Source organism: Pituophis catenifer, unplaced genomic scaffold (assembly GCF_029215685.1).
Source record: "Pituophis catenifer annectens isolate HBS135680 unplaced genomic scaffold, rPitCat1.0.hap2 SCAF_3, whole genome shotgun sequence".
NCBI lineage: Eukaryota > Metazoa > Chordata > Lepidosauria > Squamata > Colubridae > Pituophis > Pituophis catenifer.
In genome coordinates, this window is record NW_027256883.1 from 67,277,110 (window position 1) to 67,303,634 (window position 26,525).

Here is a 26,525-nt window from a genome sequence, read left to right on the forward strand (position 1 = left end):
TGTTCATTCTTGCAGAACCACTAAGTTTAACCCTCAGTTTACTGGAGGCATGGGAGAGAGACCTCCCCTCCCTTTTAAAAACCTTTGCTGATATGAATAATATCACTTCATTTGTCAAAAATTATGTATTTGTTTTCTAGTTTAAATTCCAAGATGCTAATTTTATGGCAGCGCTGCGTTCATAACTTCCTACGCTAACAGACTAGATTGGCAGTTTGCCAGGAGCCTCTGGCTTTCATTGAATTTGCATATAAATTTACACATGATTTTAATTGGAGATAAATGCACATTTTTTATTTATAGAGCTCATGAGTATATGTGTTTCCTTGCATTTGGAGTTGGAAAGGAGAGGCAAACCCTGATTTTAAATATTCAGTTGGGTTACTGGTAAATAAACCCTAACTAATACAATTTGATGCTTACAAAGAATTTTAACAAAACAAAGGGGTGTGTGTGTGTGTGTGTGTGTGTGTGTGTGTGTGTGTGTGTGTGTGTAAAAGACATTGATTTGATGCTTATTTTACTTTCCAGTTTGGATAGGGCAGATAATGCACAACAAGAAATTTAAAATCTCTTCATAGCCGTGGATAAGGTTTTTTTAAAAAGATCCTGCAACTTTTTTTTTATAGATATTGCATTATCTCACAATGTGTGCTTATTCTACAATGCTTTGGTATGAGTTTATAATAAAATGAATACAGGCTTGGGTTATTTGTACAAATGGCTTTTTTATATTTATTTATTTATATTTATTTATATGATATTTATTGCAAGCGATTTTGGACTCATCGTAAACTCTAAGTCCTTGATTCATACTCTAATTCAGTATTCTTCAGGATTTCCTCCCTGACAACATAGGCTACCCTTAACAACGGTTATAGAAGTCTTAGTTGATGCAAGTAAACCACTAGGATGGTTTTTTGTATCAACTATACCCATTACATATCTGTTTGTAGACCTTTTCAATCGAAGACTGGCATCCATAAAGGATGATTTTGCTCATCTCAACTAATCTAAGTTTATCTGGGTCTTGTACTCCCTTTAGATCTCACTATTTGAATGCTCCAGTGACAGGGCAGTCTTTTTGGAAATATGAAAACTCAGAAATCTCTCCCCATTTTATTCTTTTAAGGAAACTATCTTGGAAGCCAAAATACCGTTGTCCCCATCAGGCCAATTTAGAGAGACATGTAGTGAACTGGCACACACTCAGGATACAAGTGCTGTATAAATACGTAAACTAAGTTTATAAAACAGAATGAAATAACATTGCAAAAAATAATATAATTTTATTCACTTTCTTGGCATAGTGTCATTGTTAGATTCAGATTCAGTTCCTTTCTCCTGCAAGGAGAAACTATTGTAGTTCTTCCAAGGATATTCAAGTAATTTCCTTGGTTTCATCAATCCACATTATCTATATAGTCTTTCCTTTCTTTACTTCCCTCAATCTTTCTAGCCATCATCACTTTGCAAGTACATAATCTGCCTGCATCTCATGCTCAGGGTATGAGTTTCTGCGTGCTGATCATCCTCTCAACAAAGCAGTTAATCTTTATATGGGACAGTACTGATTGATTGCTTCTTCTTTCATGGTAGTAATTGTCTCCCAATCCATAACTCAGATACACCTGTCTTTTTTCTCTTGTTTTTTTTTTTCTCAGTCTGCAGCTTTCACTGTTGTATTTTATGATTGAAAATACTATTGCTTTAACTGGTTCAAAGGCTTTACTACAATCAGTGAAGTTATGATAAATATCCTTTGTATAGTCTCTTGTCCTAGCCATTATGTGTCTTTTGTCCCTGTCCAATCTCATGTCCCTAAAAGTTACTGTAACATGTCTACTAATTCGGCGTTTCACTTTCCATTTGTTCTTTTATCCTTGTTTGTAAGATCTTAAGCAAAACATTGCTTCACAGAGGAATAATTGCAATGGTTCAGTAACTGGTGTGGGTATGTACCCCAAATGTTTCCAATCTTTAGGCCATAATATTGTTGCATATTTATTGTCAGATCTTTTATCACTTTAATTATCTATTTTCCTGAAACTTTTAAGTTGTTTATTGTAAATTTCTTCACACCTGATACTTTCCATATTAGCAGTCGGTGTTTTATGTTCATATCTCACTCTCTTGGGCAGTTATTTTCTGAATATAATTTTAAAAAATAAATTACAGGCAGCCCTCAACTTGACACCACAACTGAGCCCAAAATTTCTCTGCTAACTGAGACAATTTGCCCCTATTTAAGGACCTTTCTTGCCACAATTAAGTGAATCACTGCAATTGTTAAGTTAGTAACATAGTTGTTAAGTGAATCCCCATTGACTTTGCTTGTCATAAGGTTGCAAAAAGGGATCACATGACCCCAGGACACTGCTGCAGTAGTGGGTTCCACTTACCTTCACTACCGGTTCGGAACTGTGAGTGTGCGTGTGTGGTTTAATATCTAACAAAAGAACATCACTGAATCATTGGGTTTAATTGTAGAAACTAACCTTATTATCTCATAAAACTCTACAACATATTTATTGTGTTCTGTAGATGGCAGTGTATCACAGTTGGGTTAAGATGGCTGGTTCTTGGAACTATGTTAAGCATTACATGAATTAATTGAGTAAAATTATATATAACATAAATTAATTAATGGTATGAAATTGTTTCCAGCTGCGTTTTAGGAATCTGAAGTTATATTTGTTATTGTGCTGCAGAGTAAAGGAAATATCCCTAGTCCAAAGTGTTGCCTTATATAGCATAACCTTAACTCGCATCAGACTTTTTTTTAATAGCAATTTTCATTAAAAATTATTACGATAAAAAAAAACTAACACTTTTTTTAAAAAAATCAAAGATATAGAAAAGAAAAATAGAAAAAATAAGAATATAGTATAGAAAAGAAATATACAAAGAAATACAAAGAAAGTGTAAAGAGTTTTAGGAATTTATCATCTTCTCTTAAAACATTTAAGTCAGGCGCAGTTTTGTTGGATAAAACTTGTTGCTTTTCCAAGATGTATTTTAAACAGACTATTCAGCAAATACTCTTAAAATTAACTTCGGGATCCATTGTTCAAAAATAATATTCAATATGTCCAATAATAAAATACTTTGTTCTATTCTGTGTTAAGTCAATTTTCAGTGTTCTCCTCCCTTAGCTCCTTCTTGTTCCCTCTAGTGTCCAATCTTCAAAATTCCATCTCATCATGTTGTTATTTTTTTAAAAAGCAAGTATTTTATAAAAAGCAAGTAAAAAGCAAGAATCCATGGGAAGGATTCTTATAATTGTAGTTTCCTTCAAAGGAGTAAGTGTCTGAATCACTTGTAGCAGTGATAGGTTTCTACCGGTTTGCTCCGGATCGTACAAACTGGTAGTAGCGGCGGTGGGAGGCTCCGCCCACCCGCCCGGAAGTCATCACGGATGCTCTGTGCATGCACAGAAGCGCCGCCCATGCACTCCCGGTTCTGAACTGGTAGCGAAGGTAAGTGGAACCCATCACTGACTTGTACGCAATCTCAAATCCTCTCTGGAGAGGAATTATGAAAAGCGGGACTACTTGCCAGCTATTAATTCTGTCATGGTCATTCAGTATACCATTTCTTCTCCAGAAGTGAACTATCATTAGACTTTCTGAGGCTAGCAAAATTATTAAAATGTTTCTATGAAACATTGCTAATCAGATTGTTAAATGATTTATTGTATAAAAATGTCATTAAGGGTTAAGGAAATTTAGAAAATGCTACAAATTGGCAAATTATAGATATGGACTTAGTCAAGACAAACTGAGGAAAGTATTCATGCTAATATGTTTTAACATGATGCCTTCAGCACTTTTAAAAAACCAGTTCATGATTGTTCTTTTCTCTGAACGATATTGTCCAAGTGGCTCTGGAGTTGTGGAATCAGTTGGTAAGTCCTAATATATTGCCAATATTAGAGAAATGCAAGCTTATCACTTGTTACACTAATTCTTGTATGTTAGCCTGGTAGATCTGCTTCTTTATCCTGTTTTTGTTGCAAAACATGAAATAACACTTTAGATTGCAAAATGTTGCTATCTTGCATACTGACAATAAGATGCTATATCCTAAGCACAGGAATACATGTTAATAGAAGGGGAAATGGGAGTGATAATTTTTCTGCTCCACAGTGGAAAAGAAATGTTACCTTTCTTGGGAAAAAATAGCTAAATATGTAGAAGATAGTAACTGAAGGTGGCATTTTTGTTATACTTCATCTTTCCCCTGAATTTATACAAACCCTATCAATCCATTTAAAAGAAAACACGCAAGCAAATCAAAACCAATAATTAAGATGTCTGCAAATTCCATTGGATGTGTTAACTATAGACAAAGTCTACAGATATCTGACTTCACAGTATATTTCAGGGACAAAAAGCAAGCCAAAAAATGTACTCATTTTGGTGCATAGTAGAACTGCACTCTCAGTGTCTCACTTTATTTTGCTGTACTTGTAAGCCACAAAGTGGATTATATTTTCCTTGTTATTTATTGACACAATGTGCAAGAGAAATTGCTTTCATCTTGTTGGAAACTCCGATCCCTGTAATGTGTACAGTGTGCAGTGATGTTTGAGGGATAGCCCCTATACCAGTGGTCCCCAACCTTTTTATCGCCGCGGACCAATCAGCCTTTGATAATTTTACCGTGGCCCGCTGAGCGCGTCAGGGGTGGGGGCTTTGGGCCACACGTGCGTACCTGCGCGGGGCTCTCTTCCCTGGAGCCTTTGCGCACGGCCCAGGAGCTTTTGCGCACGGCCCAGGAGCTTTTGCGCACGGCCCAGGAGCCTTTGCGCTGCAGCGTTCATGTCCCCCGGCCGCTGCGCGGCCCGGTGCCAGGTACTCCACGGCCCGGCACCGGTCCGCGGACCGGGGGTTGGGGACCACTGCCCTATACAACTGATTTTTACCTGGCTTGCTGAGAAGGAGAATATGTACAGCTAAGACATACAGAAATGTGTATCTGTGTGTTCCCTTGGATCAGCTTTAATGATTGAATTCTTTTGATTTCCAATGGTGTTGAGGTGCTTCTGTATTGGCAGATCTGTTTATTTTGTACTTGCTATGCCTAATGTTCATCTTTTTATGTATCAATGTGTTTGGTTTCCAATATTTCACCTTTGGAAAAAGTTATTTGTCTCAAGAAGGCCTATTCCCCCCATCTTCGAATTCACCTGAGGTGTGTGTGTGTATGTGCGTGTGTGCATGTATGTGCATTCTATAATGCTGTCATTTACTGAAGAATATTATGTACAGTTTAAATAAATATATTGCTGTGTTTATTTTTTTTTAAATGTAAGTCATTTTAGAAATGGAAAGAAACAGCTAGGCATATATTACAGCTAAAGTACTTTTTCTCAAGGGGCTTTAATAGCTGTTGATATAATTATTTCTCCATTTCCCCTCTGTGCTATATGTATCTTCTTGGCACAAGGCAGACTGCTTCTATTATGTACCAGGTTTTGAAATGTTTTTGTCTTTTGCTCTATAGTAAATGATCTAATGTTTCTGTAACCTTAACACTGTTATTTTCAAGAGGCTATTTTTAGCTGTTCATTGTTGGACCTCACACGTTTATCCTAGATATGTATTGTGGTAGGGTAAAAGGTATATTATGAATTCTCCAGTCAAGAGGTTAGGTTGGAATGGATGGGAAGGGAAAGCTGAATAGTTCATGATATGTGTTAAGTATTGATTTTACACCGGATGCATTTAGATTTTTTTTTAAAAAAAAAAATTGTAATACCGTTTATGGAAATATATTTTATCTTTTAAAATCCCTTTGAGATTCTGAAACAATTACAGCTGCATAAAAAATATATTAACCTCTCTTTGTTTTTGGCTTGCTTGTATAGTAATATAAATACCATTCAGAGCAACATCAGTTCCATTTCTGAAATAATGAAAGTACAGATCTGACTAAGAAGAATATAAATTGTTAAAAAAAGGAGAGAAAAAGAAACCTGCAGTGCGGTTACTGTGGTTGATTAGGTCATGAACTTTTTCATAAGAAGATAATCTGGAGTTCTTTCACTGTAACAGAAGTCCTCGGTTTACATGGCACTTCGCAAGAAGCCCTGGCTCTCTTTATAATTTTGCCTGGTACCACACTCAAACATTTTTGGCTACTTCCATTCAGGATATAATTTATAACATTTTAACCCAAGCTTGGTTAGCATAGGAATACAGTTCATTAGATTCAAAAGACTCCTTGCAGCATCATGAAGAATAAGAAAGGCTTATGCAGAACTCCGTCCTTGATACATGTTTGAACTCTTTTTCAATATATAATCGGAGAACTCTTACAAATCTTCTAGGATCAGACGGCAAAAACAGGAAGCAAAATTACTTTCCCAGTAGACCGTTTTCTGTTTCTACAATAAGCCAGGGAGGGAATTAGAAAGAACCGAACAGAAAGATTGTCCAATTTTCATTAAAGTTGTATGTATTGTTGATGGAGAACCTGACTCTCCAATTTTGCCAGCATCCCCATTATTTATTCGTTTTTTCTGTATTTTCCTTTTTATAAGATTTATTGGGTTCTACAGTGCAAAATGTGTCTGCCAGTTTTGGATTAGGATGTGGGAGGCATGAATTTCACTGATCCAGGAAAATCAGCAGATGACCTTGGGTTAGTTACTGGCAGTACTCATGCTAAGCTACAGTATTGTTTGCTTATTTTGGCTTAAGCTGTTGTGTATGCTGAGCCATGTGACCTGTAAACTGTGCCTCTTCACCAAGCCATGTCTAACAAAATTGTGGTTTAGTATGATATGTAAATCCATCCACTAGCATTCAATGTAACCTTTCTCTCAAGGCTAAAATAGAAGCCGGGTGGAAAAGAATTATATAGGTTGCCTTGAGCTCTTGAAAAGAAAAGTGGGAAATATACATGCAGTAAGTATCGTTTACATTTTGCCAAATGAATTATTGATTGTTTATTTTTTTTTAAAAAAGTACTGCTGATTTGCTTCACTAAATGTTTGTCAAAAAGGAGTGTGTGCCTCACATTTCTCTTTCCACTCCTCTTCACTTACATGCACGGGCGCAATAAGTAATGCCGTCTGTCCCTCTTGTCTGTTTTCCGCAGTTCTTAAGTTTAATTCACTCTTTTCCTCTTTGTAGTGGAGATTATATACCCACAACACTTTAAAAAAAAAAAAAAAATGAGGAAAGTACACATGGGCCCCAAAACTGAAACCTGAGACTGGCCTAATGTTTTGTTTAAACCGTTTCAAATGCAAAATGTCACAAAATGTCCCTTTCTTTAGTCTGAAAGTGCTGTTTTGAATGTGAAATCAGAAATTGGAGCATGTTTAGCATTGTGGAAGTTTCAGGCTTTGCTTATGAAACAGCTGTTTCGTACTCAGAGTGAGACTTTTGAAACATTTTGTGGAGTTTCATGCTCCAAACAATTTGAAACTTAATTGTTTTGCACACCCTTGTTTAAAAGGAAGCTGTTGCATTTGTTAAATGTAACATGTATAAACTATTGCGTATTATTATGCAGCCTTCTAACTTTTCAGAAATGAAGAATATTTATGAATGCTGTAGTTCTAATTTTTTCAGTTAACAAGGGTATAAACATTATCTCCATTTAATTTAATTTAATTTAATTTAATTTAATTTAATTTAATTTAATTTAATTTAATTTAATTTAATTAATTTAATATTTAAATTTATATACCGCCCTTCTCCCGAAGGACTCAGGGCAGTGAACAGCCAGAAGTAAGAAACATCAAATACAAAATATAAAAACAATTTAAAAATGAATTAAACAATTTGGCCTGACAGTTAAAATCCCCCATTAAAAATCCAAATTAAAATACACAATTTTAATTAAAATACACAATTGGAGAGATTAGGTCAGCCTGACTTGATGAAATAAAAAGGTTTTGAGGGCCCAACGGAAAGTACGTAAGTCCGGAATCATCCGTATCTTTGGGGGGAGCTCGTTCCAGAGCTTCAAAGAAAAAACTGAATTTATTCTCATATTATGTTCATATTTCAGATACTTTTGAAGCTTAAAATGTTTGTTTGTTTGATTGATCTATATATTGCCTTTAATTCAGGAATTCAAGGAAGCATGCATGACAGTCCCTCTTCTTCTAAAGCAGTCCCTGCTTTATTTTATAGAATGGTCATTAGCTATTTGATCTTTATAAAAATATGTAATAATAACATTCTAATGCTGACTTTATAATGTACTCCATCAATCCAATGAGTTGGCTCCATCCTTTCTTTCAGGCTTCTGAACCTAACCATCCCTCCATGTTTATTGTTGCCTTGTAGTAAGGCAAGTTTTAACTTTCCTTCACTCTCAGTTCATGGTCTGTTATGTAGTTATGGATGACTTCATTAAACTTTGAGAAAGGAGGATCAGGCCCAGGTTAAGAGAGGAATGGGCAATGAACGAAAGCCCCCAGGTTGTTTGCAATGCATGAGGCACAAATACACTGTTGGCTATTGTTAATGCAGTAGTATGTACTGCAGACACAGCAAATACATACTGCAGACACAGTGAGTTTATGCCAGTACACATCTCTGAAGTGTAATAAACTGGTAAGCTTTTAAGAAGCTGAGCCTTGTAAGATAGGGAGGACAAAGGAGGAGTAGAAAAATAACTAATGCAAATAGAAGAAGGAAGTGTAAACTGGAATCACTGAGGCCAGAAAAGCAGCATTGTCTTAAGTAGCCTCTTTGAAGTGGTAGCTTAAGGAACAGGCCTGTCAGAAAGCACAAAAGCCAGAATGATGATGGGAAGAAAGGGAAAAGCCAGTACAGAGGAAGAATGGGAGCAAAGAGAAATAAGTTCCACTCCGCAATAAGTCATCTCCTCCGTAGTTCACTTGCCTCTCTTGCTTTTTTGCAGAACTTCCCCTACTATGTCAACGAAATAGATTACCTCTATTCTTTGGGATCACCTTAAATTCTTTAAATAATTTTGGCAAAAGGAATGGGATGAGGATTGGATGAGGATGAGGAAAAAGAGACTTGAAGGACCATGTTTGTGTTATCTGTGTGAATTGTTACATGGAAAAAGAACATTGGACAAGAGATCTTCATCAGAATGCTTCAATCTAAAACTCTTTAAATGTGTTGGACTTTTTTTTAAAAAAAAAATCCAGTACATATGGAGAGTGACAAAGATATGAAAAGCAGCTGCACTAAGGAGTAATTGAGATAAAACGTGAACAATGTTTCAATGGATGAATTTGAAAAATTACATAGCATAGAGGCTGTGTAATCCCTATTCCTAGCTATTTTATGTATTCAAATGTGATTCTTAAGCCATAGCATTGCAAAAAACATTGAACTTATTTTATGAAGAGGAGATCTCAGAAGAAGAAACTGAAAGTGTTGCCTCTCCTTAAACTGTGTCCTGGGAAAATGATCTCTTTTAGATAGCTGTTCCTTATATGAGCTGTCTTCTAAAGTATCACTTTAAACCAGCCATAATTCCATAGCGGAATTTTGAAGCTGTAACTACAACCACATTATTCTGCATCTTGGAACCAAATACTCTTGAGATATCACATGACCTCCCCCCCCCACTTTTGTTATGAAGGTCTTATAAAGTTCAAACTAGTAGAAAAAAGATTAGATATCAGTATAATTGGGAACATGGGAATAGTTTAAGAATGAAGCATATAATGGTTAAATTTGTAGATAGATTTATAGGCTGTTAATAGCTTTTCTAGCCAAAAAAGTATGATCTAAATGTAAGATAATTCCCACTTGGCACAACAGCAGTAGGCTATATATCCTATCCACACACACACACCCCACACCCCCACCCCTAAATATAATAAATATAACCAACTACCACCTGAGTCAGTTAACAATTATTATAGGAAACTTGAGATTTGACTTGAACATTGTCTGATGGTTCCTGAAATCCTGTTTATTGACTCGATGTATTTATTATATTTAATGTTATATTTATTCTCTACCATATTTCCCTACATTGTATTTGTGGGAGAGAAAGATAGACTGGTAACAGGATAATGGCGTTAGAAGGGATCTTGGAGGTCTTCTAGTCCAACCCTCTTCTCAAGCAGAAAACGCTATACTATTTCAGACAAATAGTAGGACCCAGTTTGTGGGGGCAATAAGCTTCATACAAAAGTATGAAGGCTATTGCTTAACGCATTGTAAGCCTCCCTGAGTCTCCGGAGAAGGGCGGCATATAAATCAAATTTGAAAAAAAAAATGACATCCTTATGCAAATTACATGTGTCATTTTATACCATCCACATGACATCACTACGGTGGTGTAATTTAAAACGCCATACATACAACAGGAATTTCATCTGTAGCAACTGAAGTCTATTGCATTAATATCTGCTAAATGAAGGTTTTGATTTGTAAATCATTATCCCCCCACCTCTCTCCATCACCCTTGATAAACATTTCATTTTTTTGTAAAAATGTCATATGAGAACACAAACTATTCATTGTTTTAAGAATAGTAAGGCTAGTCCTATTTCAAGCAAGCCAGATAAAATTGATTCCAGATTTCACATATAACATTGAACATCATCCATTAATAAGAATAACAGAGTTGGAAGGGACCTTGGAGGACGTCTAGTCCAACCGCCTGCTCAAGCAGGAGACCCTATACCATTCCAGACAAGTAGCTCTCCGATCTCTTCTTAAAAGCCTACAGTGATGGAGCACCACAATTTCTGGAGGCAAGTTGTTCTACTGATTGATTGCTCTCACTGTTAGGAAATTTCTCCTTAGTTCTAGGTTGCTTCTCTCTTTGATTAGTTTCCATCCATTGTTTCTTGTCTTCCCTTTTGGTGCTTTGGAAAATAGGTTGACTCCCTCTTTTTTGTGGCCGCCCCTCAAATATTGGAACACTGCTATGTTGATTTTGTTTAACATCGTAATAGCCCTGAGAATTACATGTTTCATTGCCATTTTATTTGTTCTGAGAAACAAAAGTGAGTGATATAAGTTATCCAAAGTTATGTCACCATTTCATAACTAATCTGCTGTAGTTTAAAAAGACACTATCCCAATCCAATTTAAAGACCCTGGGGCATTAAGAAAAATATAAAACAAAACATGAAGTATTTAACATTTCATCTAAATGACCCTTTGAAAATACATAGCAGGTAATAAAACCTTGATAGTTTTAAGAGTGTACTACACATGTATCCATATTTGTGGCTCCGGTTACCCTTCTATGAAAAAGAAATACCATATAGTAGCATAAAACACTATTCTTTTGGTCAAAGTACTGCCAAATCTGAATGTGCTGTAATCCAGCTAGACCACAGCACATAAGATCTTTCTGGCTACATTCCAATTCTATTTGGGACAGAAGGCCAGGCTTTTAAACTGTGGTGGAGGAATTACACAACAGAAAACCCCTAATGAAAGGGAGTGGGGAATAATGCCTGAATAGACTGAAAGGCAAAGAAGCCTAGCTAAGAATGGAACACAGATTTATTCAATCTGAAGAATCCTGAAACAGTATACATCTCAGGTTTCCAGCAATGCAGATATGATTTTTCCATGATTTCATGAACAGTTGGAACCTTTTCTCCAACTGGTTAATTAAATCAAGTTTTGCAATAACCCAGGATTCTCTTAACTTATAAATGTACATTGAAAGTATCTAGTTTTTCCAGAATCTCTTAGACTTTTCTTCTGAGAGATTAATAATAATAATAGGCAGTGAGCTAGTTAATGCAAATTGTTTTATGCTCACTACTTCTTTCTAGATGGAATGCCTATTAGACTTTAAATAAAAAGAATATTCCATCAGTTCTTCTAAAGTACTAGAACAGAGAACATTAGAGTAATTAATCTGCCTTTGTGGAGTTAGATTGTTTACATGTAGGTTCCTTATCCCCATATAACAGGCTTATCACGTTGCCATTAAAAACTTAATAGACCCACTGTAAACATGAAGTTCAGTGAATTCCCATGCATTGGCTTACATCCCTTCTGTTTTCAAAAAGGGAATAGACAATTGATGGCATGCTTCCAAGTGGGTGGACTCTTGAAGAGTATCGTGCTATTCCGCACTATTTTTTTTAAATATGGCTGCATAAATCTAATTGAATTCTGCTGCTTGTTTTTGGAAGAGCTGGTCCTTATTCTATCAGTGGAAGATTGTCCTCCAGTGCAAGTAGCAAGCAGCCTTTGGATTAAGACCTCCAGAATCTGCAGGATTTTTTAAAAGGGTACATTTGCTAACTGGGTGAATATTGTCTGATACATCCCAAGTGTTCTTCACTATTTCTGCAAGTTGCTAATTTGAGAATAAAGCAATAATAATAATAATAATAATAATAATAATAATAATAATAATAATAATAATAAAAACTGACTACCTACAACGCCATGACCGTGTTGCTAAAATCATTCACTGGAAATTGTGCCAGAAGTTTGGATTTGAGTACAGCAAAAACCACTGGGAACATCAGGTTGAGAAAGTTTTAGAGAATGAGAAACTCAAGATCTTGTGGGACTTTAGGATTCAGACTGACAGGCACTTGGTCCACAACACACCTGACATAACAATAGTTGAAAAGAAAAAAGTATGGTTCATTGACATTGCAATACCTGGTGATGCACGAATTGAAGATAAACAGCAAGAAAAAATCACAAAGTACCGGGACTTACAAATTGAAGTTGAGCGACTGTGGAAAAAGAAATCGTGTGTTGTCCCGATTGTAATTGGAGCCCTCGGAGCAATACCCAAAGGGCTACCCCGCTATTTAGAAATCCTAAATTTGCCGGACTTGAACATTTTGACTCTACAAAAAACCACCTTACTCGGAACAGCTTACATCCTCCGACGATACCTTAACAGTTCCTAGGTCCTTGGTTAGGACTCGAGCTGCTGAGCTATTAACCAGCCTCAAAGGCTGTGAATCTCACTATAAAGATTAACCAATAAATAATAATAATAATAATAATAATAATAATAATAATAATAATAATAATAATAATTTTATTTCTATACCGCCCTTCTCCTGAAGGACTCAGGGCGGTGGCACAATGATAAATTTCTTCTAGCCAGATATTTCCATAGCTATGAAATAATACAGATGTTACTTTATGTGTTGATTGCATGTAGATAAATTATAGTTTAATATTTATTCATACATTTTTTCTTCTATTGAAATTTAGTTGGAATTGGGAAATGATTACCAGAGAGAAAGACTGTCATCTCATCAATACCTGTCATCCACTTGACGGCTTGGAGATCAAACTCTCAATAGGATCTTTTCAAATATTAGATGAGTGGGTTCAGTTGTTACAAGACAATGTGTAATGCATCCTAGGGCTGTCCCATGTAGGGTTTTAAATGTAGCAACCAGCATATTGAATTGGGCCTAGAAGTTGATTGATAACCAGTGCAGCAACCTTGACAAAAGTATTACCCTATGCTGGTGGGGTTGTTCTAGCAACAATCTAGTTGCTGCCTTTTGTACTGCTGTAGCTTCTGATTTATCTTCAAAGGCAGCCCTATGTAAAGCACATTAAGGAAGTTTAGCTGAAGGTTGATTAGAATGTAGGTTCTCAGGCAGATAGATTTATCAAAGCTCCTCATCTGAAGCTGGATGAAGGTCTCCATTTCTATGGCTACCACTTGTTCCAGGAAGATTCTTACATTGCAAACCACCTACTCTGGGGGAATTGCAACCCTCCCCAGAGTTACTATGGGGACAGATGTTATTGGGATGCTGAAGACAAAGAACAACTCTATTTTGTGGATTTAGTTTGAGCTTCTTTCCAGATATCTTTGACTGAAATAATTGATTTGATTGATGGATCTCAAGGTAGTTTCATCAAAGCTAAAAGAAATTCTAAAAGATACAAACTTTGTCTGTTTCCACAAGGAAGTTAATTTGTTTTCTTTTCCTCAGTGTGCTGTCACAAGAAATCTTTCATGACTGGATATTTTGGAAGACAAAATCCCAATATCTCTAGAGGGTGTCAGTTGAATGAAACTTCAACAGATCTTAGAGTTTTAATTTAACCATAAACACAATTGTGGAAAACCTAGATCTGGCCCAATAGGTATTCTCAGCTGGGTAACTACCTACTGTGGCACCATGAAGGAGATATAAATTTAATACATCAATCAGTTAGGCCAAATAAATCAGCATCATTTCCTATTCTCCAACGCGCAGCTTGGAGAATCCAAAGCTTCGGGTTGTTCAGTAGTTGGATAGCCTACACTGAGTGTGTTCCTTTAAGAGATTTCTCTTCAGACACGCCCACTTGCTCAACAGAGTCCAGTTTAGTTCACTCAGTTGAGCCTGTGACACTGTCAAAAATTTTCTCTGCTATCCTTCTAAACTGAAGCTTTGGATTCTTCAAGAAGTTTCATCATTATTTCTTCAATTCCTTTCCTTCGCTTGGTTTTTATCGGGGGTGAGTCTGCCTGCTGTCTCAGGCAGGCCGTCAGTGACTGTTTCCTTCCCTGGGGCCCAGTTAATCGTCTAGCTTACTAGCCGCAGGCGTGTGGGTAGGCTCCCCGGCCTGCCGGCAACGCCGCCCCCGCCATCTGGACTCAAATCTAAAACTAGCGGCTTGGGATTGACGCCCTGCTCTCAGCGGCGTCTTTCTCCTCTCTTTGGGACTGGACTCGCGTCGGGATCACTTCTGAGTGATCGCACGCTTAATCACCACACAGACTTTGCCGCAGCCTCCTCTTGCTGTCCCAGATTGCCGGAGCGCCCCTAAGTCGCCGGAGCGCCCCTCGATCGCCGGAGCGCTCCCTGTTTGCCGCGCAGCCCGGGGAGCGCTTCTGAGGCTCCTGCTGCTTTTACCGCGTCTCGCTTGGTCTTCCGCCTTCCTCTGAGCCTTCGGCGGCGGCGCTTGGGCTCATTGACAGCTGCGCGCCTCCTCTTTTCACCGCTTCAGCGCTGGGAGCTGCGCTTAGCGGCAGCTTGCGCTTTCTGTGCAAGCCCTCCTGTTAAGCCCTCATTTCCTGGACTTTCCCTTCCTTGAATACTTCAGGACCTCCCTGGTGTTTCTACTACCCTTGGTCTCCGGCCTCGCCTGGCGCCTTTTTCCTCGACCCTGAGGGAAAGTGGATTCAACGGTTATCGTTTTCTGCCTAGCAACTGCTTCACGCATGCGCAAAGGACTCTTAGAGGCCGATCTTCCTCTCTGCTGGCAATTGCAAGCCTTCAATTGCTGGCCTCAGTCAGCCTACTCCTTCCAGCCCCTCCTCTCCTCTCCTGGACTTACCTGCTGGTTTTTGTTAGGCTCTGCCATTCATTATAGTTGATCCTCTGTTAGTTTCCTGTTTAAAAAAAAAAATCATTAACTATATAAATATATACTTACTTGCAATTAATATTCTTTTTTTGTTATAAAAAAAAATAAAAAAAATAAAATAAATAAAATAAAATAAAATAAGAAGGAAAAAGAGAGAAGCCCTAATATTGCGGAACGTGATCTCTCATCAGAAATGGAGGACAACCACAGTTAAGATTATAGATTTACAGTTTTTGTTCACACTGATCTAATCTGTGGGTGTTGATAAAGGATTATATAAACATTTATCAACAAGGGATACATTTTATCAATCTATTAAAGATTATTTAGTGCCTGCATGATAAAAGGATGATTATACCCTGGATTGCTGTAGAGCTGGGTTGTCAAACTCAAGGCCCACGGGCTGGATGCAGCCCACTGAGTGCTTAAAACTGGCCCGTGGGGCTGCCCTAGAAACAGCGAAGGACCAGCCTGCAGTGCCTCTGCCAGCAAAATAGAACTCGGGAGGGCCGCACGCAGCTCTCCCGAACTCCATTTTCGCTGGCAGAGGGTTGCATGAGGCCGTCACAGCCATAAACAGAGCTCCAGAGCCTGTTTTCGCTGGCAAAGTGCTCAGGTCTCCACAGGTGCCCCCCCCTCCCCGACACGAGTGATGTTGAGCTGGCCAAGCCCACCCTGGCCTCCTGAGGTCAAACACAACCCTGATGTGGCCCGCAATGAAATCAAGTTTGACACTCCTGCTGTAAAGATAAACAGAATCAGATGCAATCAGTCTTCTTTAGTGCCTGGAACCAACCTTAAGAAAATGCTGCAAAACCAGTCAGAAAAGTATTTTTATTTTATTTATTTCTTAAATTTGTTTGCTGTCCTTCTCGCTATGAGGTGACTCTTGCTGGCTTACAAGCAAGAGTAAGCTTACTCTTAAACAGCTGGATCTCTTGTAAAAAGAGTAAATTAATGATAAACTAATAAATGAAATTTATTTTAAGTCTGATTTTTCAACCAGAAATGTTTCATGAAATACAAGTTTGAGGGCAGTGAGAGCCAATCTGTTCTTTATTGTATCTGAGAGTTAATTTGATTTTATGTCCAGCTTTAGTCCTTTGGGGAGTGATTGTTCACATTTAAAATCCTTCTAACAACTGTTGTTGTCTCCTAATGTACAAAAGATGTACATTTCCTTCTAAGGAAAATTTATCCCTATATTTTCTAATTATTTTTTTACTGAAAGTCACAAAAGCTTCAAATTGTTAATGCTGCCTTGGTGGCGAAATGAAGAATGTGCTGCCTGTTTTTGCTTTAAATCCAAAAAATAAGTTTTATATTGAATTTTCTTGTATGTTGCATCCATTGTTTATAACCTGGAAGGGTGGAAATATAATTTCCTGTAGTGTTCCCAGATTGATATACAGGAAGATCTTTCAAATGCCTGTTTGTTGGGTATGTTCCTTGAACAATATTTTTCAAAGAAGTGATAGGAATATCAATTTTCTCTTGAATCTTGTGTGATGGTGGCATTGATACTCAAGAATCTGAGAAACAATTTGGGAGGTGCTTTACTCGGACGTATCCAGGATTATATCTGGAAATTTGCTAGACACTCCAAATAATAACAAACATATTCCCCTACCTTATAATCTTCTCCTCCTGTTAAATTAAACACATACGTTATTTTGCATATGATTAAACAAATAGCATAACTTTTTCTCTAAAGCTTCTTTGTTATACAAGAGAAGTACTAGTTGTTGCTGTTCTTCCCCTTCCTCTCCGCCTCCTTCTCCTTTTCCCCCCCTCCTCCTCTCCCTCCTCTATTTTAGGAAGTGTCAGCAGCATAATTTTTCTGAGGTAGAAATCTGAATATAGTCCAGCTTGGTTAATAGTAGGAAAAAGAAATCTTTATGAAATACCAGTTGTAAATTCAAGGCTCATTGTTAGATTAGTTTATGAACACACAAGAATGAATTAATCTCAGCCTCTTTGATCTATTACTAGAATTGTGCATGTAAGGATATTGAATGTTTGTGGTTGATCACTAAACGTGGCATTGTTTGGAAGAACTTCGGTGTGATTTATTATTAGGATCAAAGAGAACAGCAAATATTTTTGTTTCAGTTAACATTCTTTTTTAAATTGTGTCTTTCATAGATTACTGAATCTTCTGATCAGTGTTCTTTCAATAATAATTGTTAAATTATCTAAAAGAATTTTAAAATTATGGCAGTAAAGCAGTGCCAGTAGTTGCGTCCTTTTTCACATCTTAATTAGTTTTTAGGCTGGTTAATTACACTCTGGAATCTTTATTTTCTAGAAGAATACTACATTCATCACATCTTGGACAAATGTGTTCTTTCTCACCCTCTCCCACATATTAAAAAGAAATTACATGTTTAATTGATTAAGAATTATGATTTTAAATGTTAAAAGTGTTAGTTCTATAATAATTCTTATACTAAGTACCTCCCATCCTGTGGTTTGCTTCTATTGCTAGCATCTGAGCACAAGTTCTTTATCTGTACAGTTTTAATATACATTAGTTCCATTTAAATAAATACAGAAATTACACAGTGATAAAATCTATTAAGATTGGTTGCCCAGCCATGTTTTCTGGTTTTTCTGTTTACTTTGATACTTCAAGTATAAATGGATAGACTGATAATAAACTTAGACTACTGGCTTTCAATTTTAGCTAACTTAGATATGGAAACTTTAGCCATTTTTTATTAATGTTATCTGCTAACATACTATATGAATTAGGAACAAAGGGGCAATGTATGCAACATATTCTCCATTGTGGGTGGAGACAGCAGCTGGGATGGGTTGTACTCGTCTGTTCAGATTGATGGACCGAGTCTGTCATAGTCGTTAAGTCCCACCCCTGTTGCTGGGGGCTTCCAGCTTTTGACTCAGTCCATCAGTCTGGACAGACATGTGGGACTGCTTACATTTTATTTTTATTTGCAGATTTATAAAAAAAATAACTCACAATTATAATTTTTTGATCCTCCAAACATTTTATACTTTTAATTCCTGAACCCTTGTTGAAAGTTCAGAAATACAACCTCTACCTCAACTTGATTAGTATTTTTCTGGCATGATTGTTACAAATATGTTTGATACGATATGATACAAAATATGATGTAATGTGATGCAATATGATTGCTTAATGTTTCTTATTTAACAAAATTATATTGAGCTAATTTAACCTATGGTTATTAGGTAAGACTATTGTAACTTGGTTTTATTTAAAATACCAATTTTGAATCCAAACTGCAAACTCTATTATTAACTGGCTATTACTGGTAATAATATGATCTTTAATTAAAGATAAATTAAAGATGTATGTGACAAGGATAAGGAGAGAGAAGAAAAAGTGGGTTTATGGAACATATTAACTAATGTTCTACTTTTTAATCCTTTGCCTATGGTAGAGAATCACATACTATACTTGTGAATCAATTCTCAGTTTGACATGAACATTCATCTATGGTACTATTTCTTATAATAGATCCACCAGAAAAAAATATATGTAGCTCAGGGTTGAACTGTGGAATCCTTCGTGCTCCCTGAGCCATAGTTATTTGCTAGCAGTTATTTCATTACCCAACCAGGTAGCATCATGGACCTCATCAACCTCTGTTCACTGCCTACTTTTGGTTTGATGGAGAAATATGCAAATATTCTTACAGCTAGCTGTCACTTTGGTGGCTTGGGACCGGGTTTACTCAAGGGAATATATCTTCCCCAGTTGTTTCTACCCATCCTATCAGGCAGGATGAGAAAGCCATCCTATCAGGCAGGATGAGAAAGCCATCCTATCAGGCAGGATGAGAAAGCTCCCTTCCATTAAAGAACATAATTGACAAGGGCTGGAAAAGATGTTTTTTCTGTTGTAGCACCCATCTTTCGGACATTTCTCCCTCCAGACACAGGATGGCTCCCATCACCCTGTTAGCTTTTCATAAGTCCAGCCCTCAGGCCCTGACTCTGATGAAACAAACAAAACATTAAAAAGTTGTGATATTTATGTGGTTACTTACCAAGCACATCTAAATTATATTAAAGTAACCAAAATAACTTTATATGCCCCAAGGCATGTCACAAGTTTTGAGCACCCCTAATGTTTGGAAATTGAAAGTGGTTAATTTAGTCATTATGATGGGTGCTTTATTCTCAGCTGCTATGGATTTTAATATTTTATTTATTTGCTTTTATTTAAAAAAAATGTTACCTTCTAGAGTCACTTTGTGAGGTAGGCAAGCATTATAAAATAATAAATCAGAGGAACACCCATGGTATCCCCACTCTCAGGACTCATAGCAGAGACTGTAATGCAGCTTCTAGAAACTGTAGCACACCCACATATACTGTAAAGCCAAAAGTATGGATCCGGTATGTAGACAGCACCTTCCTCATAATAAAAACGATGAACTGTCTGCAAACAAACAAACAAGTTTGGACAGTACTGAGGACTCCACATTTATAATAGAGTATTACAGATGGACATTACTGAGCATTTCTCGTGGAATTAAGAATAATTAAGGTCATTCCATATTTGTACAGTTTACAGTTGTTGCTCAAACTGCTATTTTACATCTTTCAAAAATTGTGATTGTGATAATTATTACATTCTCAAAACCTTAGCTTAACATTTAGTGACATGAGATAACAGTTGTATCCCTTCTCAATCCCCAGCTCTTCACCTGGCCAATGTTAATCTGGTTTTTCAGAAACTGATGATTTGGGGTAAAGCTAAGCGGTTAATTCTGATGTGGTCTGTGGCTTCTTCCATGCCACAGAATAGCTGGAATAATTATCATGTAGTGATGAATGTTTATAGCCCTATTATGCAATACTGTATTTGTTAACTGGAGTTATATGTTATTCTTAGTTTGTGGGGGCTTGGGTTTATAGATACCATTTGCATCACCAATGCTTTTTCTGTTGTCTTTTTTTTTTTTTTTTTTTTTTGAAATGAAGTGATTGATTCCGAATAGTATAACAGAAAGTTTTGATGGGACATGTTTTCCTTGGAAAGTTTTCTGCAAAGATTATAATTTTGGCTCAGATCCACATATGTTTTATGTTCAAAGCAATCTAGGCATGATATTCTGTCACTGCAGCACAGTAGTGTTTCTCTAGCGTGCAATGTAATCTTCTGCCAAATTGCTAACTTGCTTTACTATCTTGCTTTGCTCCCTGTTTTGGTTTTCCCACAATCAAATTATCTGTCATAGAACTAGGATAAACATTTGTTCTTTGTCTTCAGTAACTTGTTCTGAGCTTTAAATAGCAGCAATGCCATTAAGTTGAATAATTTATTTAAAAGTTGTTACACTCTAAACTGATTGACTGTGTTTGTCATGCAGAATGCGTAAGTTCTTGCCTTTTGTAATACATCACCAATGTTGGTGTTTTGATTTCTCACTGAACTGGGGCACTGAGTTGGGATATTCTTTCTGAAATGAAGGTCATCCAAAAAACTAATCTTCTCACTTGGCAGTTGTGCAGCCCTTGAAAAAGACTAGGGCAAAGAACTCATTCTGATAAGTCAACAAGCAGAGACATGATGAAATAAAAAATGCTGGGGGAAGGGTTAAAGGTATTTCATACAGTACATGATACTTGATCTATATGGGTAGAAAATATGCACTATTTTTTATGCTGTAAATAATAGTTATTTGTCTAGAGCAGCTGCCAATCAGATTAGAGATATTGATATTGATACTATAGTATCAAATTTAAATGTATATATGTTCTATAAATAACATTTGTTCATAAAAGACTGGTGTAATGTATTTGCTTACGTTTCAAGAGTTTAAGGTAGATAATAGTATCGCTGAAGAAAGAAGAGTTTGTTTCCTGTATAAGGAGCATGATGGTTGATATGAATAGGAGAATCGGAAAAATGGGATAAAGAAAAATTGAAGTGAAAGAAATAGTGAATAAATGAGAATTAGCAGATTAAAATATAGACTGTAAGAAATCAGTTTTTGAACCCAATAAAGCAGCCCAAAGACTCAATGCTTCTTTCAAAAATTAAATACATGATGATGATGATTCTAAAGCCTCAATTTATCAAGCAAGTGAATGTTCATTGTTTTAGATCCTTCGAGTGAATTTCTTCTCTCACTTCTTTTGTCCCAATAGGACGATAGTGATGGAATTCCGTGGTCAGAAGAGAGGGTGGTACGAAAAGTCCTTTATTTATCCCTAAAGGAATTCAAGAATGCACAGAAGAGGCAGCATGATGGCATTAATGGGAGTCTCAAAGGGGTAAATGGTAAGTCTGTTCTTGGGAAAAGGGACTTTGCTGGTTCATTATTTTGGAGTTACATTAGGCAAGTATGCTTGTGCCTGGTCTTTATCTTCTACTGTTGTGGATAGACTTTTTCACTGCATTCTGCCACGCCATATTTTGAGGAAGAAGAAATGCTGTGAATATATACTTTTTATTCTCCTTTTCCTCTTCTCCTTTCCTCTAATACAGTGTTTTCGATCTTGGACATTTTAAGATATGAACTTCAATACCCAGAATTTCCCAGCCAGCAAGTTGGAAGTCCACACATTTTAACATTGCCAAGATTGAGAAACACTGATCTAATAGATAAATTGTTTTTTTCCACTAAACCAAGGTACTGTTACACAATTAATTAAAGGAAGACATTATATGCCAAATCTAGGAAGCACATTATGAGGGGAATTTTAGAACACATTTGCCTAGTTAAAAACCCAGGAGCAGTTACGTGACTGTGATAAAAACATTTTTCATTGCACAGGGAATAATAGATGACTGGTTTCTGAGGTGGCGTTCTGACTATCATAGTAACTTAAAATGTCTTCAAGTGCTGACTGCACTTGAGCACTATGTAAATGTTCCAAAGTGCTTCTTTCCTATAAGATGAAAGCTCAGTTCAGTAGTTAAATGGAAAATGCACTCTTTATTGAAGGTTATGTAGCTTCAGTTTAAGTGTTTTGGGTTGAATTGCATCAGATCATCTGCAGGATCTGACATCTGATATTAAATATTTGTGTTTTGTTTTATTTTATTTGTATCCTGCCTTTATTACTTTTGTAATAAAAAGCCTTGGTGGCGCAGCGGACTAAAATGCTGTTAAGTAGCACTTAGCTGCCAGCTGCCTGCAATTACCGCAAGTTCAAATCTCACCAGGCTCAAGGTTGACTCAGCCTTCCGTCCTTCCAAGGTAGGTAAAATGAGGACCTGGATTGTGGGGGCAATAAGCTGACTTTGTATAAAAAGAACACCGCTTTGGGAGCGGTGAGGGGGCGAAAGCCCTACTAAGCAGGTATATACAAAAGTATGAAGTCTATTGCTTAATGCATTGTAAGCCGCCCTGAGTCTCCGGAGAAGGGCGGCATATAAATCGAATGAATGAATGAATGAATGAATAAATAAATAAACAAACAAACAACTTTAGGCGGTGAACATATCCAACACACCTTCTTCTTCCTATTTTCTGCACAACAACCCTGTGCAGTGAGTTGACTTGAGACAGGATGACTGGCCCAAGGTCACCCAGCTGGCTTTCATGGCTAAGGCAGGACTAGACATAAACTTTCTCTGATTTCTCTGTCAGATAATAATGTGAAACATCAGTTTGAAATATGTTCATATTTTAGCAGTTAACCACTGCTTTCCAAGGCAAGTCACAGAGCATGACTAAGACAGCATCTGGTTTCTCCCAGAGTAGATTTGACCCAGTTTTCTCTCAGAAATTCTCACACACAAGTATCTCAACACCAGTTCTGCCCAAAATGAAATAAAACTTTCTTCCATATGTCACAGTATGCAGCTTGGGTGGAGTGTGTGTGTGCGTGCGCGTGCCTACCTGCCTGCCTGTCTCTCTGTCTGTCTTGGTTCTTCTATTTGCAGAATGTATTGATGTTAGTGATGTTAGTAACTTTTGAGCCAGTTTGATGTAGTGATTAAACACATTGGACTAAAAACCAAGAGACTGATTTGTGTCTTGGACACAAAGACAGTTAAGTAATTTTGGACCAGTCATTCTCAATCTTGGAAGAAGGCAATGGCAATCCACTTTCAAAAATAAGAAAATTGCATGGACTTGTCCAGGCAGTTTCCAGGAGTCTGGAATAATTCATTGGTGCATGTGCGCGCACGCACACACACACACTCACACACTCACACACACACAGAGAGAGAGTTTATTTTAGATCCCCATACATAGTAGTGCACTTACATCCTGAACTGTTGTATGAGATTGTGAGTGTGATGACCAATAACTGATGTGTTGGACTTCATCTCTAATAATTCCTGACTGTCATGATATGAGAGCCAAAATCTAAATGTATGTAGAGGATACTGCCTTAATGGATGCTACTTCATCTCATATTTGCTTTACTGTAAATTTGTTTGTTCCCTTGAGAGATTCAAAGAGTATACAAGGAGTTGGTAACTTTTGAGAGGTTCAAACATTTTGGAGGGCACAGGTAGCATTGTTGTGCCATGGTACCATCACTTGAAAAAGTATGGCTAAATATGGGGAAGAAGTTTTAAGATACGGAATGTGAGTCGGAGGCAAACTATTACCATTCTCATTCTTAAATCTCTCCAAATTTGAAACATGCCTTCAAATTATACTACCCAAATTGAGCCACCTTTTTGTCAGCCCTATCTTAGTGAAATGTGGAGCCACAAAAAGAGTGCTGGGACATTGCAAGTTGCCCTCCTCTGTATGTAGTTATTATTTCATACTTATTACAGTTGCTGTGATACTTATTTGTAAATGAAATAATTAAAAAAATGTTTCTGCGTAATGATAAGAAAACATCTGTGGCCTTTTACAGGAAACTTCCTAATCTTGGGAAGCAGGATAACATATCAGTAAAACTTGGAGAATCCATGATGTATTTTTAAATGCTACTATTTCTTCTATGATATTAATACACATAGAATTTGGGACCGTGATGATCAGTTTTTCAGAGGCCCCTTTATAAGAGTGAATCTCATTCCCATGAGACATAGCTTGCTTTCTAATGTTGCTTTAGACATGAAATAGATAGCTGTAAAAATGAAATACGGTCTCGGTATCCTTGGCTTTTATTCATAAGGTCATATTTTTTATCTTCCCAGCAAAGTAGCTCATAAAAGAAATCCATTTTCCTCAAAAACAAAAACTGATTTTGTGTGTTAACACAACTCCACTTTAGTTAAACAACAGGATATCTAAATGTCACATGTAAAGCATATATAAGATTATGTTTATGTTCTTATTTTACGAGGGTTTAGGTTCATTATACATATCAATCCAAGCTACAGGTTGAACTAACCACAGTTAAAAAGTCAGATATACCATGTCTTAAAAATACTTGCATGTTTTTTTTTGTGTGTGTGTGTTGAACAATTACTGTGGTAAATTTAGTGGCATCTGGAAGTAAAGTTGTGGCATTAACTATATATTGTTAATTAAAAACATCATACCAACATAATGGTTTGCAATCATTTCAAGGCATGGTCTGGAGTCTGGACATGGTTGAACTGCTTTGGCGTCTGCCTGACTGCTTCTGTATGCTGTGCTGAGGTCCTAAAATTATAGATCTGAAGAGATTGACCCATCCAGTTCTATGTAATTTGGAAACAACAATTGTGTATTGCTCATGAATTCTTAGTGGGCAAACATTTACTGCTGTGCAATATCACTAGATGGCATGATCTGCAGCTGACATGATGTATTTGCTAAATGACTTTGTTCACCAATGCGTTATGCCCCTGGTTGACGCATCGAGAAGGAAGAACAAGCCATTTCAGAATGGAAGGTAGTGTAGCTTACATTTAAAGGTATTAGCAAACTATTCTGATATGTGGGTCAGCTTCTTACCACTTCTAGAAACTTTACCACTATTTGACCCTGTTGTCCTTCTTCTTTCCCAGAAAAGATCTGAGGCTAGAGTTGCAGTAATAAAAATGCAAATATGTGAGGTCCATAACATTTTAAATCACTCCTGAATGTTTCCACATAGAAGATAAAGCAGGTGAAAAAGATGCAGCAAGAATTATTGATTGGAATATTATGTCTGCATGGTTACTGTTAAAATCATTACAACCCTTTGTGAGAGTCTTGCTATTTAGGTATTCATATATTATTTCAAAATTTTATATTGCTGCCTACCCTACATATGAACTCTGGACATCTAAAAACAATCAACAAAAACAATATGGAGCCTGAGTGGCGTAGGAGGCTAATGCCTCCTAGTAAGGCAGCATTTAACATCCAGCTGCCTGCAATTACTGCGAGTTCAGTTCTCACCAGGCTCAAGGCCGACTCAGCCTTCCATCCTTTCTAAGGTGAGTAAAATGAGGACCCGGTTTGTGGGGGCAATAAGCTGACTTTGTATAAAATATACAAAGTATGAAGGCTATTGCTTAACGCATTCTAAACCGCCCTGAGTCTCTGGAGAAGGGCGGCATATAAAAATAAATAAAAATTAAAAAAATAAAAATAAATATAATGTATATAATATCTAAATTTTAAAAAATCAGAATTAAAATATTCATAATACAAAATTCCATTTAACAGGCTCACATACGTAAATCACACATGTACTGGGCTCATCTTTCATCATGGCGTAGCATCTGAGGCAAAAAAGATCTCCACAGCCTCCCAGAAGCCAGGAAGGTCGGGTTCTTCATGATCTCGGGAGAAGATAGGACTTCTTGGTCCCACAAGAGGGTATTTTTGTCTAGAACATATCCCCCTTTAAGACTTGGTGGGAGAGATAGAGGCCCTCAGAGATAGGCAGTTTGCAAGTAACATAGCCCTGTGCCAAGCTGAGCTTTAAAGATAATAGCCAGCACCTTGAATTGCAACCTGCAGCATAATGGAGCCAATGCAGCTCACACAACAGCAGTGTAAACTAGACAAAATCTCAGTACATCCTAACTTCATTCACTTCTGCATTGTGGATCTGTTGAAGTGTCCAGGTATTTTTCAAGGTCATCTACCCCCCACCCCCAGACAAATACATAGAGCACATTACAATAGTTCAGTCAGGACGTGATTAAGACATGAATGCAATGAGCAGGGCCTCCTGGTCCAGAACCAGTTGCAACTAGTATACAAAACGAATTTGTGCAAACGTCTTTCTATCTATGGTTGCCACCTGCTCTTTGAGCAGGATTTGTGAGACCTTTCAAAATGCTCATGAACTCTGTGGAGGACGGGATGCTAGCTTAACTGTCAAGAGTTAAATATGAAAAATCTCCAGATGCAGCAG

At 37.0% G+C, this 26,525-nt stretch overlaps 1 protein-coding gene across 2 annotated transcripts in view; it reads left to right on the forward strand.

The window, feature by feature from the left end:
• The window catches only part of JARID2 (jumonji and AT-rich interaction domain containing 2), a 255,478-nt gene that overhangs the window by 113,338 nt on the left and 115,615 nt on the right, over positions 1-26,525 (forward strand). For both annotated transcript variants that reach the window (XM_070940676.1, XM_070940677.1), the window contains exon 2: positions 21,420-21,552. In XM_070940676.1, the coding sequence (XP_070796777.1) occupies positions 21,420-21,552 (133 nt within the window). The remainder of the gene's footprint in view (positions 1-21,419; positions 21,553-26,525) is intronic.